We start from the raw sequence: 20,803 nt of genomic DNA on the forward strand, positions 1-20,803 counted from the left end.
TTAACATTTTGTCATATGTGATAGAGAATGCTGAAGTATTCAGTGATTGGTCCTCGTACAAAGACAGAGAGGAATTTCAGCACTTACTTCCAAAACCACAGCTCTTAAGCTTGCATCTAGCAATTTTTTAATTCTAATACCCCGTTAGCACCTCAGTTTTCAGCATTAAAATGTTGAAAAATTGCTTATGACTAGAATTACGTCATTCTGGTTGGAATTAAGTGATCTGTCCCATTATCTCCTAGCCAAGCTTGACTAGCTGTGATCAGTCCACTGTCCCACAGTGCTGGTTCCAGTCATTCAGATCAAGGTGCCTTTCAGAGTGTCCTTTGTCTCACCTCAGTCAGTCAAATTTTCTTTCCAAAGACTGTGAAAGCTTTTGTTCTGCTTTGTTTTCCTCCAAACAGAAGTAATTTCCCTAATTTTAAACAGGTGTTAACAAACATCAGCATTCCCAGCACTCAATCCAGCCTAGCCACATCTTCCTAGCAGACATTGATGCTATGACATGACGCAGCGTTTATGTATGTGGCTTTTTTAGTAAACAAAATAGCAGACATAGAAAAAAAAAAAAAGGGTTTCATTTACATTTTCTTTTTTTTTTTTTTTAAATTACCGTTAAGATCTCACTACACATGTTAAGTATATGCTTGACCTCGGTGAAGAAACAATTTCTCATCCCATAGTATTATGGCAAACATCTATGGTTGTCAATTAGCCAGAGAAGTATTAAAGTTAGAATGAAACCATTTTACTCTGTCTCTAATGAAATACATTTTTTTCTCTAATTCTTATACAAACTTCGGTAGATGTGCAATTATAATCTGACAGTGTGTTACTTATACTACATTTATGTTTATGTGAACTACACATTTGTTTTTTGTACAAAATAAAAAACTGAATTTGAAAACTGGCAGAATTTATTATACTTCTGATTAAAAATAGAAATGGAAAACTCAAGGAGCATATCCCTTTTGGAAAATATTAACTGTAGGCATCTATTTTTGCAATTTCCTCTGACTAAATAATTTAATTGTGAGTTAATATTAATACATTAAAGAGCACAGATGGCCAAAACCAATACGAATCATTAGGGATACCTAATAACTTATAAATGTATGAAGGTTTTTTTGCCTGTTTCACAAGTTTTTGTATTTTGCTTGCTATTTTGAAGGTTATCTTTCAGAAAACTTCCTCTTGAATTTTATCACGGTGTGACTATTGTATGATATACTGTCAAAATAGCAACTAATGGTGTTGGACAAGGACGTGTAATCAGAATAGCTGGGAAATATGGAAGTATTCTGTTGCTGCTACACAGGCCCATGCAAATCATAAGCTGGTCCCAGTTTATTTCTGATATAACAAGTACACAAAGAATGTGATCTGGTAATTTTTTACTTAAGCAGAGGTTCACTAGTATAGGATGTACATGGGAAGTATACTTCATATGTCTCTACATTTGCTTTGCTGAGTTTTGGAATCTAATTTGAAAGTCTAAAACAATTTTTCAGTAATACATTATTTAGTTTCAGGACAATTCCTGTGTCTTGAGGCCACTGCAATAGGCCAAAAAAATGAAAAAGCCCATGTGAAGAGTTCCAGATGGAAAGAATCAAGTCGGACTTGTGTGATGATCTTCTGGTACTTCAAGTCATCAAAGGCCATGGGACGTATTCAGGTTCTGATTAAGGTAATAAAAAAACCTTTTTCTTTTGAATATCTGATATCTGTAAGGGTGTATGCACTCCAGCAGAATGCTTAGGCACTCTGACGTTCTGTTGTTCAGCTTGTAGACTGGAAGAGCACACATGCACCTCCTAGTTCAGCACTTGTTTTTATTATTCTAGTCTCTTAAAAATGCTTTTACCATTTCTCTTCCAAAAGAAGTTTCTCTGAAAAGCCACACAAAATCTTTATAAAACCTCTTTCAATTTTTCCTCTTCATATACAGTACCTTTCTCTTTGATATTCTCCATGTGAGAGCTATTTTCATATTTTGCTGCCATCGCTAATGGTAGTTATCAGTATGCAACCCTATCATTCTGCTAGGATTACATCCACAAAAAATCTGAATTAGCAACCTGAAGAAAGTGGGAATAAAATGCAAAAATATGACTGCATTGAGTTATTTGTCTTTTCATGTAGACAGGTACAGAATATATAATCAATTCTCTTTAGAAATTGCATTTTCTTCACTAAATGTAGAATGACCAAAAAAATATGAAAAAAAAAAAAAAAGAAAAAAAGCTTAATGTTATTCAGTTACAAGTGAAAACTGAGACGTTTCTTGAAAATTGGCTGTTCCGTTTGTTGTTCATTAAAATGAAAAAGCATTAGATCATAATATGATTTAAAATGTAAAATGTAAAATGATTTAAAATGTAAATGTAAAATGTAGAAATTAATGACCAGTATAGCAAAAGCATGTATTTCACCTCCCTGTGCATGCTGTGCATTTTAATGCCATCGGGCATTTTAATGGAGTTTCAGGACAATGATCAAATATACCACTTTTAGATGCAGAAGAAACCTTTGCGAGTGAAAGTTTGTCTATTTGTGGTTACTTGTATCTATGCAGGGAGTTCTGGCTGTTCAAGTATAAATCGTGGTGCAATTTATTTACCACATGGCTTTACCTTCTCTTCAATTTCTCTAATAAAATCTTGGGATAGAAATTATTTTGTTGAACTGCATTAAAATTTCTGTTTCATTTCCATTGCACATGTTGACTGCCTTAAATTTTAATGATAAATTATATTTTGTCCTTGAAAATAAATTGCTAAAAATTCTTTCTCAAATATTCTGGATATTATAAGAATAATTCAAAAGCCTGGAAGATAAAACACTCTAAAAGTCTTCAACGTCTAAAGACAAAGCCCAGACTAAGTCTGTCTGAAATATAAAAGTAATGAGCCCTTTGACAGCCATTAGGAGATTTTTTCATGGATTAGTCCAAATACCTACAAATGACAGTAGGCCACTCATCAAATATCTATCTATCTAGATTATGAGATATATTTATACAGCTTTTTTTCCTAGAAAAGCTCAAATCCATAAAGGAGGCAAGTAGATTAAAAATAAATAAATTTGTTGTTTGAAAATAACTTTTCCTTGGTAATGTATTCAAAAATTAAAACAAAAATAGATCCCATTACTTACAATGAATAAGGTGCAAAAATAAACATTTATTTTAAATCAAAGTTTACAGAAAACCTTTAAAGGTCCCTTCCAACACAAACTATTCTATGATTCTATGATTATGTTCTCATCACGTTACTCAAAGGTGTACCTTGTAGCACCCAAATATTTTAATTATGACCATTTTAGGATTGTTTAATTTTAGTTGTAAAATAACGTGCAAACTAAATTTGGTGGAAAGTAAACAGCAACTGCATTAGGTACATGTGAGTAGTTTGCACTTCAGTTATCACTGTTGATTGCATACAGTAATTATTACACTAAGTATGTTGCAGCATGGACTGTGGCCTTAAAAAGAGACAAATAATTGTATCTAATTTTATTATATGCATTGAAATTAATAACACACATGCTGACACTTCTGTTATACAGGAGACAAAATAAGTAACATAAAAGAGAATCAAACAAACCACACCACCTAAACTGAGTTTAAAAGGGACATTTCTCCACTGTTGGAATATTTTCTGTGAAGCGTTCAGTTCCAGTAGTTAAAATTTTAAATTATTTTTTCCACCCTCAGGATGGACAAAGAGATTTAATTTTTTTTAATTTTTTTTACAAAATTGACCTGAGCAGAGTTTTACTAGATAGTTATACCTGTTGATAAGAGCATGTAGACATTCTTTTCTGCTGTACTTTTTAATACTTGTTTGAAATGTAATGTTCAAATATATGACTTTTATGGGATTTTCTAAATCACAATGTGATATTTCCTCTCTCCAGGTTTTGGAAATATTCTTTATGTTTCCTCCTTCTTTTATTCTTATTATAATAAGACATTGCCCCCTTCTTATTTTCACCTAATTTTACTATCCTAATAAACTTTTCAGACATTATTTTTACGTTATTTTAAATCCTTGCCTCCAGTGAGCTTAAAGAGATTTTTAAAGGCAGTGTAAATAGAAGACATTTAGGTAATGACTTATTATACTTATTCACTTTTGTTTTAATGAAAGCAAGAATTCTACATGGAGGTAGGAAAAATTATTCTCATTATCATACCCTGGATTTTTTTGCAGATCAGTCTAGTTTACCCATTATGTTGCTTATAAGGATTTGTAAGTCAATACTATAATTAGAGTTTCTATGTAACGGTGTCTGTATGAATGAAATCTGATTCACCAACACATAGTCATGGGAAGTCATACTGAAGCTTCTCCTACTAGTTCAAACTGCAATACCAATATATTTCCATCCATTTTGAGTATCTCTTAAAGTTAAGTTAATGTTGGTGAAAGCAGATCAGTAAACTGTGATTAGATGAAAATGCAAGGCAGAAGAGATGACCTGGGAAAGAATTTACCATCTCAAATTTGACAGCTTAGTAAACTGTCTCTAGCTAAAGACGTCGCTTTCATTAAAATTTGAACTGAGAGTGAACACCGTACACACCAACGGCACAGTAATGAACAATATGATGAGGTAATATCGTATGGAGGCAGAGTGAGGAAGACATTTCTCCTCCTCCTGAATATTATAGTGGAAGAAACATGGTAATCAAGAGTAAAAAGCCATTTTTTTTTTAAATCATTGTTCATGGTATATATTGATGTCTTCTCTTAATACTTGCATTGCTTGTCCACATTCAGGAAGCTTAAGAGTATTATCTATCATATACTACTATTATCTATCATACTACTACTAAAGTAGTATTTCAGATTACGATACAACCAATAAAACTGCAGGATCATGAAAGAGATACTATAGCCAAGCATGAACTTTTATGTTAAGGTTTGCAGTTAGAGAAAACAAATTTATTTTCTAAGGGAATTTCTCTACAGTTACTGGGTTTTTTTCTTCTCAAATTGTGCTACATATTTTTTGCATAAACCTCTCAGTATATGGAATAATAATCCAATCAAAATAATGGGCTGTTAAACTAGTTGCAAAAAATTAGTATTCTTCAAATCAACACCCTCACCATTTATGCAAATTAAAGATGTTGACATTACAGCTATTTATGGAGACTGCAACATCCAACTCACCATCCATCTAAATTGAAATTACGAAGTGTTTAATGGCGGTGCAAAGCTCGCTGGGCAAACAGAGTATTACCAGAAGAGATCTGGATATAACGAGTCAGAACTTCGCTACTGCAGTTACATTTTGAGATACTTCTAATCTTCTCTGTAGCAGTTGAAAGAGAATACAGTCCTTTGTAGGAGGTACTCTGAAGCTGAAGAGCGGCATATTCACTATGCCTGTTTTAGCGGTGATGGTGGGGTTCCTCATCGGCACCCAGTACTGGTTTATTTTATGAGAAGAAGCAGTGTTATGTTTATATGTGCTTCTAAAGAGGCAAGCAAGAATTCTTAGGTGAAAAGAATGATACCTTTCATTGTTCTGCTGATCTGAACATAAGTTTCCTACTGCTGATAAAACTGTTTCTGTCATAAAAAAGCAGCAAGTCTTAGGTATCACAGTGGGAAAGGAACAACAATCAAAGGATAAAACATTCGTTGAAGATAATTTTTCTGGGATAAATGTTAATTGCCCTGCATATAGACATTGTCATTAAAAAAGATAATTTTGGATTTAATACAGTTGGGGGAGGGGGGGGGCTCTTCCAAGGATTTGAAACAAGCCTCTAAAAAGAAATAATGCAGATGTATAGGGAAGGTGAAACCTACCATTAGTAACTACCTCCACTGACTGTGACAGGGCTAATATACCCAGGTTCTCGTTAGGAAGTTCCAGTGGACCTTACTCAGGCATTTATCATAGTGAATTAATTCCATCCAGTTACAAATGAGCAAAGACATAATGATATTCAGGAGAACAAGAAGTCCTGGCCAGCTCATGGCAAGTGAAGCACAGCCCCCCATCGACACCACCAAAGTGACAGACTAACCTGGCCAGGTTAACAGGCAGCTGGAGCCAGCAGCCAGCATCCTTCAGCTGCTCACAGGATGACACAGCACAGATCATGTCACATGGCTGCTGGGCTGCTGTGGCTTCTCAGCGAAAGCAGAAAGCCATCATGGTTGTTCCCTTGATATTGTTATTGTTTTTATCTAGCCTAAGGTAGAGAGGAGAGGAGAGGGCTAGTGCTGTAGAAATGTATAACTTATCAGGTACCACAGCTCAGGTATAGATGACTCATGGTGGTTTTTGTAATTCCCTGGTTACTTTTAGTGGAGCAGCCTACAGTCCTGAGCTGTCGAAAACATGAGGAAAACCTGCAGCAGAGATGCTGCAGATGCCAGCTGATTTCTTCTGGACATTTGTGTTTCTAGGATCAAGTAGTTTAAAATGAAATTTTCACAAATCAATATCATTGACCCTACTTCTATGGGAAGTCGCTCAAGAATAAAGTCTGAGGAAACAACTTATTCTGCCTCACAGCTTAAAATAGATTGTGTATTTCTACATTGATTCTTCTTACTGGCTTCATGAAAAATAATAAACTCCTCACATTAATGTAGAAGTTATAGATTTCATTGGGTTCAGGTAGCCTCAAAGCAGATTATCTGACCTCCATGCAGCTAGAGGAAGAAACTTTACATTTTCAAAGATTTGCTTGAATGTTTTATTTATGAGTCTGCTGAACTTCAAAGCATGCTCCAAACAACGTAGAAAACATGTCGGTTTCAGTTGCCCTCTTAGACCTAATAAACTTTCTAGAGATATTCTTTAAATCTAATGCACAAGTGTAAAGTTTTCTAGTATGTGTATGTGGGTGAAATAGATATATGAACATATCTAGCTATAGGCTCAGTAGCTTACATTTATCTTTTTTTCCTCTGAATCCTAGTATTTTGTTTATTTCAAATAGTTTTCCTTTATTAAATCCACCAAAATACATATTCAGGAGAGTTTGGTTCCACATAGCAGCACAGGGTAATGATCTTTATTAAGTAAGTATTTACAGATCTCAAGAGAAACACAATTTTAAACTCTTTACTCTCATTGTTGACCTGTGAACTGTTATTAAAAGTTGTATTTGAGTCAGCGAACTGTCTGATCTTGACTAATGAGTGAGAATAAGGGAGTACTACGTAAGTGCCAGGAGCTTTAAAGGAAATCAGTGGGTTTGCTGTGAAATACAGTATTGTCAAGAAAGAAAGACAGACTAACTTCTATGGCAGCTTTACTTCCCAGAGGAAGATAATTTTATATTTACATTTCCTGAATTGAATGCAGAATCTGAAACAGCACTTTCCACCTTTTAGGCATTGTTTCAAACAGGGCTGTTGTAGATCTGATTTTGACCCCATGACACAAGCATATCTCCAAGTAACTTGAGACTAAGACAATGATTACATAGAAATAAGTCCATTTCCGGTGGCAGCATCGTTTCTCAAAAACAGTTCACACAGAAGGAACAAACAAATATGCATAACTGTAAATAAGGGCAGACTCCCTTCAATGCATTTTATTTTCTGAGATGAGTACATTAGGAAGTTATTTCAGTCTTCTTAACTGTAAATTATCAGAAGCATATAATTCATTGTATCCTTATGCTGCGTCCAGATGTAAGCATTCGTTCCAAAGAGCTGGTGAGCTGGAATAATACATTTAGATTTGCTTTGAAGGAAAAAAAATATTTTGAAGAAGGGTTAAAGAATCACCATTGTATTTTGGAATCTTGCTCGTGAAGACAAGAGGTTCATCAGAGGATTTGCAATTTTAAATCAGCATGTTTCTAGAAACACATATTAGAGAAATTGTTCATATGTGAATTATTAAGCATTTTTTGTTTAAATTCTTTGAGAGCTCGATCTTTTCTCCCTTAGGAGATGAGGACACTATGAGTAGTAAAGGATTAGTGTGACTAAGGGCATGTCTCTGTCAGGCAGGGCAGTGCCTGGTTAGAAAACTGAGAAGGCTGACAGATTTAGACAGCACGGTGCACACCAAATCATCGAAACAACACAACAATATCCTGTAACATTACACCTGGAATCACAAGCCCTGCCTCTCGGAGCTAATACCACTGTCCTGTTTTTTGTCCCAGCCTGGCACCATATTGCACAATGTGATACAGATGAAAAATGCACTTTCTGTCTCTTCCACACTGCACAGTTCTCCGGTGTTGTTTCACTGAACTCATTCCCCAAATCTGAGATCTCTGGGAGTGATATGCTTTATTGATTTGTCAGCTCATAATCTCGCAGAGTGATGGTGGTTACATTGATGCTTTTTAGCTTATGAGTCTTTGAAGCACCTCTGGGATCTTTTCAGGTCAGACTTCTTTTTCTCTTTTTTTAACATTTTTCAGGGCAGACATTCAACAGCAAAAGTTGTGATTTAAGTGTGTCTGAGGACAGAGTTCTTTCAAGGATCATAGAGCTGCTGTTTAATGATTTTTACTGAAGCAACAGACATCAAAATCAGATCTTTTTTATATAGCAGCTGTGAAACAGACATATTTTTATGAAGACAAAAGGACTGTCTAAATGATAGAGGCATAGCCTTGAGTTTTGAGCATTTTTATTAGTTTTTCATGTCTCTTCTTCTAAATAGGTAAATTTAGAAATTTAATTAACGTATCTTCTTCTAAGAGAAAAATAAATAATGCAACATGTAACCTGGTGCCTTTTGATACCTTTTAGAAAGCATACAGCATTGATCAGACCTGAAATCCCAAGACAGTATCTCATTTTCTCAATCAACATCTCCACTTGAAAAAAACTACACTGAATATTACTAGGAGTTCCATTTAACTTCAGAAATGATAGAAGATCTTTCCTTTTTCCTTTTTTCTTTCTCATCTCTTTTTATACCCTAAGACCCCTTCATCTTCTACTGAGAAAAGTATCTTCCTTTTGTCAAACAGACTGAACTGAACAGGTGTTACGCTAGCAAAACTTCATCAAGCACCGATGTAGCACTAGTGATCATTGTAGAACATTAATTTGTTTCCATTTTTATCCTCCTTTAATGTAACTTTTATTTTTAATTCACAGTTCATTTTTAGTGTCTTGGAGATGTTCTAGTTTCTGGTAATCTTTGATCCTTGCCAGACTTGCAGTATCAAGCTGTAGTATGCTTAAAATTACTTTGATGAATCAATAAAGGGTCTTAGCATGAAGAGTCTAATTTTTATGCTTCCAGAATTTTTTTCAGTTTCTGGCTTCCAGCTTTGAATCCACAGTAGCTTCAGAAAAAAAAAAAAAAGCAGCTGTGTTTCCGTATTTGCTGTAATATATTTCACAAAGATGGAAGTAACTGATTCTAATTCATTTCATGCAAGAGACAGACCAGGTATTTTTTTAGTACCTATATTTATGACTGTAATAATCTGTATGTGTATTTCTTATAGGCTGACCCCATCGCATTATGTAATGGTGAATTAAATGAAAGACGAAAGGCTGCTTTAAGTCTTATCATTGCGTGCACTGACATCCAACATGGTGGTAGAGAGCAGTTATCATTTGCAGCAGAGATTAGTAGCGTCAATGTAATGGGAGCTTTGAGTGACTTCAGTTTCTTCCCACTGTCTTACTTACCATCAAGACAAACCTTTCCCTAACCCGGTAACTTTGTCTTTCTTCCCTATGAGAGGGTCATTGCACCTCTGAGATTAATTGCCTGCAGACTCATCGAAACCCCATAGCCCGCTTATAGGAGTTTCTTACCCAGGTTTTTAGACTCAAATTCTTTCGACGGACCTTTATGTTCAGTCACATACCTCAGGTTGTTCAGCTACCCTCAGCACTTCCCACCTTGCCTCATTCTTCTGTAACTTGTTCCTGCAAGTTTTGCCAGGCCATATCTGCAAAATTAAAAAAAAAAGGAGCTCATATAAGGAATTTTAGTACTACTCTTAAGACTGAAGTAACCATGCTAATGTGATTTTCTGTTTGAATCAATGAAGTAATGAGAGATGATATTGTAATACTACTAAAATCAGGAATTAAAAAGACCATTTGCCTTAAGCCCCTGGAATATGTGGGTGTAACTGTGTGGTCTGCAGAGTATATTTGATTTTGCCTTCAGCAGGAGTACTAAAAGGAGGAAATGAACACTAAAGATTGCATTTCTTATCTCCCACATATCAGATTAGTTGAGGCTCTTAATCTATCTGTGATACGATTTTTTCTTTAGCTCTAAGAGTTTTAGGTGACATGGAAAGTTTTCAAAGGCTAATCAAACGAAAAAAAAATTACCTTTATTATAAGCGTGGCTCTTATGGAATTAACAGATAAGGAGAATTATTTAGTCTTTAGCTGTAATGCTGGGCTCTAATGTGGACCAGGAATAATGGGCTGTGGTCAAAATATGAGGACTTTCTTAGAAGAATTGGGGTCTTGTTTTCTAAAGAGAGTGAGGACAAGAAAAAAACCCACAACCTACCAAACCAAAAAAAACTACCACCCTTGAGACTATATCTATCAAAAATCATGTAGATGCTTTTCAGATTTTCATAATAAAAGAAAATTATAAGATCAATGTTTTTGCTTAACTTTCAAAATCATACCAATTGAAAAACGTAAAATTTTTATAATGAAAATATCCTAGTGAAAATTTTGTTTGTTGTATAGCAATCATTGAATAAAAATACAGTGAAACATTTTAAACTACTTTTAATTCTAACACTCATAATAACAGGAAAACAAATAAAAGCGTAGGGGACAAGAGAGTGCAAATAACTTTATTATTATTTCCTTGCAAAATCATCTATTTTCTATAAACCACTAAGTGTCACCACACATTTCTCATTATAATGGAAGGGAAAAGTTTGATACCACAGGTGCCATTTTATGATTAATAATTATGAACATTTTTTGGATGTTAATTGCTCTTCTCATTGAAATGTTAGAAGAGACAGCTGTTATGGAAAGGTCATGTGAAACCACAGTGGAAGCTTAGGCTAATGCAGTTGCACACCACCATTCTTTTTATATAGCTAACTTCTCAGTTTATTGAAAACTGTGTTTTGTTGTTTGAAATTACAGTGAAATGGACCAGGCACTCAGTCTATATTTGGCTGAATCAATAAATCAAGGCACAAATGTGAAGCATCCTTCAGCTTTTAAATAATTTGCTTAGACATGTTTTCTGTAAATTTATACCATCTCATTTAGGCAGCTAAAAATATTACTTGTTCTATTAATTGTTGGTATGATAAAGCTACTCTGCCATTTATCCAATGAAAATCTGCAGCCCATGTCTAGATGTTAGTTGGTCTTCCCCTCAGCTGCTCACTCTTGCCTTCCACGCCTTCCACTGAATAGCACAACTTAGTATCTTACTGTTTTCTAGTTTAATTTAGTTTGATCTGTGTGGGAGAAAAGGTTCTTTAAATAAGAGTTTCCAGTGTGATCCAGAAGACGTAGTATTTAAATTTTGATACATGAACCATCTAATTCATTTCATTGATCAGCAAAGAGAAGATGACTCTAGTTGTTTATGACATGGAAATACTCAATAGATTTGAAGGATTCTGCTGTGCACATTATTCTGAACATTTTGACAGTATGATTCAGTTCAGAATTGTGTTCAATGGGAGTTCAGAGGGAGTATGTTGTGAAAAAGGTCATTAGCATTCACAAAATTATTTAGCTGGATTTGACATCCCTTTAACAGTTTGTATACCAGCTCTATTCCTCAAGTGTTACTAAAAGAATTCTCCTTTTTTTTTTTCAGCCTGGCTGTTTTAGGAATATGTAGGCTATCGAAAGGAATTAAAAACTGATGAAAATCCTCCCCTGACTCACTAGCTGCACGTTTTTAACCTTAGACTTTGCCTTAGTCAATAGTTTAGTCTGTTTAAGTCAGTATATCTGGAACTTAATCCCTATACAGATTGCAGTCTCCTCTTTCCAAGTTCTACCAAGATTTGTTGTACAGAGAAATGAAGTGTCTCTTCAGGTAAGATTTGAAATCGCTTGACAATAGTGACACAGTAAGACCGTTCCAAAGAGACCAGCTGTCTTGAAAAGACCAATCTTAAAAGAGTCAATCTTTTCAGCTTGAAAAGCAGATTTTACCATATGTAACTGAAGAACCTGAATAATCTTACAAATAATATCCATAGAAGGTGTGTCATACAAGGAAGAAAGGTACAGGAGACCGTGTAGCAAGACAAAAGAAGGCACATCATGGTAAATGATACTAAAATACCTTAAACCATACCACCTAGTTCATATTTACTGAGTATGCTCAATCTAATGGCTACAAATCTTACAGTGTAGCCTATAGGATGCCATTGCTATAGAAACTTCTTAGACTTCATCTTAAAATATCCCTTTCCATACAGACATGATCAGAATGAATTTCTGCTGTAGGAGGGGTGAGGAAGGTACGTTTGTCCACAAATCCCTTGGAGTTCTCCTATTTTCGGTTGTTTCATTACTCAGTGGTTATATTTTTCATTTGCTTTGCCTTTTTCAATGTTGCAACATTTCCATAGTTCACGCAAAAAGATTTATATTCTTCTGAATATTAGCTCTGTGCTTATTGGCTGTAGGAAATAAATCCATTCAGAAAACAAGACAAAACTTCTGCACTGTCTGCAACATCTAGAAAAACTGAAGAAGTGGAAACAGGGAATTGACATTATCACAACTACTGAAAGTATAAACCGGAAACGAACTGTGTAACAGTTGCTGCACTGGGAAGAAACGGAAGAATATCTGAGAGATTTTCACTCAAAAACCAAAAAATTAATGGAAGAGAAAAAATGCCACTGAATTTCCTGTTCTACCTTACTTTTATTTGTATTTGTTTGACAGGTGGAAAATTATTACAAATTCTCTTTTACATATTTGAAGTGTGGCTGATGCTTGTTTTCATGCTAGTTTTCTGACCTATCATTTCATCTTTATGTAGGCAAATTATTTCTATGTTACCACAGGAAAGACATCCTAGAAAGAGATCTGTGTGCTTTCTAGAACATGTAGATTTATTTTCTAAGAAATATGTTAAGATTGCAGGACCTGCTGTTAAATTGGAATTTGTTCCAATGTGGGTGGGATTCCCATTACTTAAAGTCATAGATGTCTCCAGTGCAGCCACTGCAGCAGTCACCCTAGCCTGTCTTTGTTGATGGTGGGGTTTTACTCACTATGTCAAAGGGAGTCTTGAGTATGATTTGTCTCATTCTAAAGTAAGCATCTATAAGAGGAAAGGTGGCTATTGCTTTCTATATATCTTCCTGTAGACAGGTAACTGTATATAGTAACATTCAACAAGCAATATTGGGTATATTCATGAATATTACAGGATAAATATTTGAATTCTGGATATTTCAGTAAATATTTTTGGATACTTATGTAGATATTTCATATCTATGCTGGCAATGCAAACACCAAGATCTCATGAATCCGTTTGCAAACTTTTATCTTCTACAACCCTACCATACTATATATATTTATATTTATATATTTATAACTTCATATGTCCTTGAACGTGTAAGGTGGTGACCATCAGAGAGAGAAATAGGGAAAGAAAGGGAATGTCACTGAAGTGTTTTAATATAATAAGATCTATCAGTTATGAGAGCCCTCAATTTGTAGCGAATATATTTCAAAACTACGGATTAAAAATTTAAGAGAGATATCTGTTTCCTTGGAATTCTCTAAGAAGTAAATAGTTGTATCCATCAGATATTATAGAGACAGGACTTTAGCATTCCTCTTAAAGATGTTACTTTGCTCAGGATCAACTCAGCGAAGCTTAAAAATACTTAATTGAGCTTTGACTATATAAAGAGCTTGCTATTTTTTTCAGACTTAGTATTTTGATTCCCCTGAGCCTGTCCAGTTCATCTAATATCCCAGAGGATCTGTTCTATATTTCTACAAGCCCAAAAGCTACAATCCAATTGAAAAGAATATTCTAATAGAATACAAATAGGCTGTGAAAGTAAATGTCACAAAGAAAGAAGTACAGTTATACCACAGTGAACCTCCCCCACATCAAAGTAGGGATGACACCTGACTGACAGTAATCACTCTCATATACGTCTGAAATAGCATAAGATAACTCTTTGACGATTAGTAGGGAATATTTATGTCAATACTTGTCCTGCAGACTTGCCACGTTGAAGAAGTGACAGATGAAATATTTAGTAAAAAAATGAAAGTTTTAATGTCATTGTACAAGAGTTAAGAATGACTATTGCTAGTCTTAAGAATTATTATTAGCCTTACGATTTTATCATACTGCCCTAAAAGAATCCTACTTTTTTTAAAAAAAAGTATGTTTAGTTTACAACAGATATATGTACATGTTTTCCTGTTTTTTTTTTTATTTTTAATTTTTGTCTCAGAAGAATCCCTGTAAATATATGTTTTCCCACTCCTTAATTCAGTTTTACATGCAGTATCAAGGTGGTATTAGAGGTGAATTACTAAATTGAAACATTGACTGAACCAAACAAAATCTCTGAAAGATTTCAGAAGTTTTGTTCAGCTGAATTGGCTTTGCCTTGGGGCTTTTATTTTTCAAGGCAGCTGTAATAATAATGCCTTAATTCTTCATGAACAAGTTTTAACATCTTGAAGAGCTGAGAGGACTTTCACACAGACATTCCATGATTCCCACCTTGTGGAAGAGATTTTGTAAACACTGTGACACTGTGAATAGAAAGATGGTTCTGACCATATGTCACGGTTTAAAGCTGGGCCAGCTATTAAACCTGTGGCAGATGCCCTCTGTTACCCGCCCCCCTTCCCCCAAAGGGAAAGGGAAAGGGAAAAGGGAGAGAGACTTCCGGGTTGGAAAGTTAAAACAGTTTTAATAAACTATAATAATGAAAAAGAATATAATAATAATAATAGAGATAATCAAATATATACAAATATATATACAAAACCAAGATTGAGCTCCCCTGAAGTCAGCCACGTCACCACCGGCACTGCAGGGCAGGCTCCGGGAAGGCCCAGGCTGGGCCTAGCGATGGTCGAGAGCTGGATTCAGGGATGCACGGATCGGGATCGGGGGCAGCAGGAAAACAGTCGGAGTCCTCCTTGGACACCGGCCATAGCAGAAAGAGAGCGAGACCCTCGTGATCCCCCCGCTTTATACTGAGAATGACGTGTGTGGGATGGAATACCCTCGTTGGTCAATTTTGGGTCACCTGCCCTGTCCGCTCCCCCCTCCAGCTGCGACCCCCCTTCGGCTCTTCACTTGTAAGCAGTGAGGAATTCAGCAGTGACCTTGGTTTCTCTAAGAACAAGTACAGCAAGAGCCTTTCTGCATAACATCCCTACCGGTGCCTCAGCGATAACTACAAACTTCGGGCGTTATCAGTCCTGGAGGCAGACACTGTCTGCAAACATGCAGTTAGTTTCAGAAAGTGCAGTTACTTAGAGGAGACTTAGCTGAAAGCAAAAATCACTGAAAGGAAAATCGGCCTGGTTTAGGCCAAACCAGGACACCATAGCCACTAACTGTCAAAGTTTCAGAGAAGAAAAGTTAGTCCCACGGCACAGCTTCTGCCTGCCCACTGTGTCACTCAAACAGTGCTTTACTTCGATCCATGTTGTTGACTAGAGTAAGGTGCTCCACTCACAAGCACAACTTTGCCCAAGAATGGCCACATATAGTGATAAATTTTTCCAAGATAAGACATGACAATGAAGAAGCGAAGTTTGGTCCCACTGCCTGAAAAGTTTGGAGTTCAAGTAAATATTGAATAAGTATCCAAACTGGTAGATACTTTTCTGAATCAAGCAATTTATCAGTCTTTCCATTTAGTTTGTATTAAACACTGATTCTGTGTGAGAACATCTAGACCAGATTAATTTCTTTCATTTTTAGGAGAGAAAGATGTATTCTCTTTCTGTTTCAGTGGCCACAGAGAAAACTGACAAAGTAACTTTTTTGATGCAGCTCAGCAATATCTTCTGTCCTGGCTGCAAGTTTTAGTCAACATTCAGTAAAGGCAATGAAAGTGACTAATAGCTCTGCACTATCGGATTTATTTTAGTGTACTGAAATAGATGGGCATAGACATGCATGAAAAGAAAGGTGCTTCACCATCCTTCTGTAAGACATCCTGGACAAACACACATTGGCAGTATCTAGTGGGATCTGTGGTCCTGAGATGTGAGTTTTGGCCATGTCCCGGTTTCACGGTTGCTGGTTGCATGCACAAACTTTCCAAGGCACTCAGGGGGCTGTGCCTGGCCAGCTCCCTCCCCAGTGGGTGCTCTGAGGTCAGGATGCAACACGAATGTCACTACTGGTTCTAGAGTTATTAGGGGCATGCACTTCCTATTTGGACAAGCAGCTTGTATTCCTTCTCTCATTCCATAACCCAACTGATAAAGGACAACAGTAATGGGGAAAAAAAAAGTAAAGAAAAGAAAAGAAAAAATTTAAAAAGATGATCTAAAGTATGGTTCTTAAAGGATAAGCAGTGGTAAGAGTTATCAACACTATTTTGAAGTTCCTTGATTTTACACTTAAGATGTGTAGAAGATGAGTTAGAGTTAAAGCTACTTAATAAAAAGCTGAAATTTGGTATGTGATTTTGTCTCACATCTTCAAATATGGTATTCAGAGTATTCTTTATAGGAGGAAAAACATGACAGATTTGAGGATGGTATTCAGAGTATTCTTTATAGGAGGAAAAACATGACAGATTTGAGGTTCTCTCATTTCTGCAAATATCTTTTTATGATCTTGATTCATGAACTGTTTTGTTACAGCTCTTACTATATATGTTCTGCATTTGTTTAGGTAGTCAGTATATGTAAAGGTTTGACTTTTATAATCCAAGGAATCTAGCATTGCACAATGTTTAGTACACTGTCCTTACGTTTGGCACTATGGAGGGTTGTAACAGTTGTCCAGAGTCTTCCTAGAGTTTTTGTAACTGATTATTTCTCTTTCAAGCTTTGGTTTCCCAGAGAATTACAGTTGCCTCAACTCTAAGATGGGAACAATCCAGAGAGACGTGTAAAACACTATTAAAACAAAGGTGTGAAAAGGTTTGAGACAAAATGGAACTAAGTTGCTTGAAATGCTAATGGTCTTACAAAATGGCTTTGATGCTTATTGTTACTCACTCTTAGTGGCAGAACTGAAGGAAAAAAATGAAATCCAAGCAATCACAATTGTATCCCTTAAGCTACCTAAAAACCAAAATCAAACCAAGGTGGATTATGCTAGGAAATGAAGAAATTTTTGCATTTGAGGAGAAAGGAGGGCTGGGAGGGCTAGGAAATAAAGACAGAATGAAGTACGACAAGCTACCTAATGACTTCTGTTTTACAAAGAGGAGTTGTTTTATTTCTCTGTTCAAATTGGTAAGGATAACATATAGAATGAAGATGTATTTTTAGAGCCTAAGCATATAAAAGTGTATTTGATGGAAAGATTATCATGGGAATGTAGAAAGATGCAAACAAGAAACAGAAGAGTTTACTTGGTTATAAATGAAAGCTGGCTGTAATGAAATCTAGTAGATTTAATAGTTGTGACAGGATAAATTAAAATTTTAAGAAGGTGATACTCACAGAATAGTTCAAAGCAAATCAATACTTTATTCTTGTCTTCTCAGTACATATTTCTTTTCCAAAATAAAGAGTTTTTAAAGTATAACTACATGTTTGCTAATGAGCAACTTAATTGTCGTTCCTTGAAATGCTTACCTGCTTGAAACAAAATCCTCTCTCCAGATGAATTACCAGTTACTTTTTATCAAAGTGTTTTTGAAACTGGCTTTTCTCTACTCAGAACTTAAAGCAATTAAGGACCAAGAGCCTTACCATTTAGCTCCTAGAACTATTGCAAGTGCTGGCACTCGTGACAGGGTGAGCTGTTAATGCCTTCTGGTGCTTTGAAGGAATTCACTATGAGATTCCACAATTCCAAAACTGGTGCGTTTTTAAAAAGGAATTTAATTAGTGGTATAAGTTTATTTATCGAATTTGTTTATTAGAATGCCTGTTCCTTGCTGAAATGCATATTCCTTTATTACAGTGATGTTAATTTTGCAAATGAAAATTGGGGAAAAGATAATTCAGAAAGTTAAAATCTTCTTAATGCTTTGCACAAAGGAGGAAATGAAAGGGATGGATGGATGGGCTTTGTCATTAACTCTTATTACAAAAACCTGCTGAGACTAATACATGCAGACTGTCTAGTAAAAGGCTTGAAGGCTGAAATATCAGTGTTTCATCTTGCTGTTTTCTTTCTTTCTATAATGCACTGTGAAAATGTAATTATGTGATTTTGTAAGTTATCCTTAAAAGTGAAGCCAATGTTTCGTGCATACTAATGTACTTAGGCAGTTTACATTTTGCCTGGATTAAATAATTTCTTAAAGATATCATTTGATCAGCTTGATATTTCTTTTTCAAGTGTTTTTATAGAAGGCAGAGACATACTAAACAGCATTTCTGGTTCCCGTCAAAATATAACTCTGAAAAATTAGAGAGAAACTTACTTTTAATGTATTCTCTTCAGTGCTGAGAATCATGAATCTTCATTGAAGCCACTGAAACTTGAGTAAGCTCATCACTTTCAGCAGCATATCCCTAAAGTAAAACTCATCCTGTTGCATCCTCCTCACTAACATTTTCCTATCTTTTGGGACCATTACTCTGTAGATTATTATAGTTCTGTTATCTGCTTTGTTGTTCTTCTTGCTGCTTCTTTTTTTACTACCTCCATTTGCTGAATATTTCAGAGTCCCGTAGCATGCATCCCTCAGCAATCCTCAGTTTAGTGATGGAAAGCATAAATTTCAAGTTTAAAACTTCTCCCTACATTGAAATTGTTTCTATTTGTCTCTCTCATAGCTGTTCTAGGTGGACTTAATAATTTTTGATTTATATGTTTAATGCAATTTTCTAAATGTAATGGTAATCTTAACCACAAGTCTCTGTGGGTTATTTAATAGGAGAGACAAATTTTCAAAGCAGTAGTTAAGGGCAGAGTAGTAAATAACTACTGCTGCACCCAGATTTTCCTACATGATTAACAACATGTATAAATGTTTTATTTGGTTTGTTTGCATACGCTTACCAACCTTACACTTAACATGCAGAGTATGTGTTTTTCTCTAAAATAAAGTAGCCTGTCAAAGCTGAGATGAGTTATTGTAACTAGTACTGTTATAAAGTGCCACTGAACTGTTTGTGTTGAATTGTTATCAGCCTGGTGACTGACAGTGTGCCAGAGGACACACATGCTCATTCATAACTCATATCTTCATGACCTTATTGTCTGTTCTTATTTTTCTTCATGTCACCATGAAGAAAAGAGAGAAGAGAGAAAAGAAGAAAAAAGGAAAAAAAGAAAAGAGGAAAGAGGAAAGGAAAGAAAACGTGAACTTAAAATTCAAATCTTGGGTGAACAAATCTTGACTTCAGTTCATTCTTTGACTCATTTAAATAATTTTAATAATATAATACTGTATGTGGATTTATCTGATGTAGAGCTTTTTTTGCTTGAATGAAATATACGGTCAAACTGTAGGGTTAAGTTACTGTTTTCAAATAATCTAAGCAGTATTAGTTTAGGAAGTTAAGTTTTAAGATAAAATCAGTGAGAAATGAAAAAAGAGATAGAATCTGTCATGTGCTTTGAAAATAAATTTAGGTGAAGAAGACACAATAATCACATCTTTTTCTTTTAAGATAGATTCTGCTACACAGCGCCAGCTTTCCGTTTTATTGCATTTTAATGTGGTTTTTTTTTCAAGCTACATATGAAAGACTTAATCCTAGGAACCAAGATCTCTAAAAATAAGCAGATATTCTGTGTACCGTGTACTGCAGTACATCTATAAGTAAGGTGCTCAGAACCTTCTGAAAATAGGACTCACTCTCAAGCAATGAAACCTAAAAAAGTAGATAGATGACATTAGAAATGTCAGCAAAGATATTACCTGTTCTGTGATTTGAAGAAATACAGCTTCATATAAAAGTCTTTAAAATATGGGCAAATGAGGAAAAGCTGTGATTTTTCTTCCTTCCACCTCCTGTTTCTTTGATGTACATGTAAAAGTGCAGCACTGCACTCCACTCCTTGTTCAGCAAAAGGAGGAAGCAGGGAAGGAACATACCTCATCATGAGATATTTTGTCTTTAAACTACTTGGTCAGCCATCAAAAGGCTTTAATGAAGACAGTACATCAAGAAAAGTAAAACATCATTAAAACCAGGTTTATTAGTTAACTTCATTTGCACACCATGAAAATACACTTGATTCTAAACCAAGAAGAAATACCGTGAAAAGTAAACTGCCCTCTTGAAATACTCTTGTAAATCAAAGGGGTTACCATGCATCAAGAGTTGGAGAAATGAGCAGTGAGAGTTAAATTCACATTATGCTTGTTCTGTACTCTGTTTCTGTGCTTTGCATAACACATATCCTGTTTTAAAAATTCTGGATGGTAACAGCTTGCCAGGAAGATACAGTTTTCAAAGGAATCTGAAAGCAGAGGAAAAAAGCTTTTTCCTAACAGTTTAAAAAATTATGTAAAAAGAGTTTGACTTCTCTCAAAAGTCTGAAGGGTGCTGCAGAAAGAGAAGCCTTTTCATATAGTGAATCTTGAAAGTCTTCTTATGGTATTAATAATAAACAGTTAATGTCTTTTGATGAATCATTTGAAAATATTCTGTCTCTGGTTGAAAAGCCCTCAAGTGTATTTGGTTTGAAGAGTCCAGAAATATTTAGCAAATGTTTTTATTGCCTC

General features: G+C 35.2%; 1 protein-coding gene across 1 annotated transcript in view; it reads left to right on the forward strand.

The window, feature by feature from the left end:
- The window catches only part of MALRD1 (MAM and LDL receptor class A domain containing 1), a 302,374-nt gene that overhangs the window by 154,350 nt on the left and 127,221 nt on the right, over nucleotides 1-20,803 (forward strand). The window contains 1 exon segment of the mRNA XM_068405612.1: nucleotides 1,536-1,693. Coding sequence (XP_068261713.1) covers nucleotides 1,536-1,693 — 158 coding nt within the window.

The sequence above is a fragment of the Nyctibius grandis genome, chromosome 7 (assembly GCF_013368605.1).
Source record: "Nyctibius grandis isolate bNycGra1 chromosome 7, bNycGra1.pri, whole genome shotgun sequence".
NCBI classification, from domain to species: domain Eukaryota; kingdom Metazoa; phylum Chordata; class Aves; order Nyctibiiformes; family Nyctibiidae; genus Nyctibius; species Nyctibius grandis.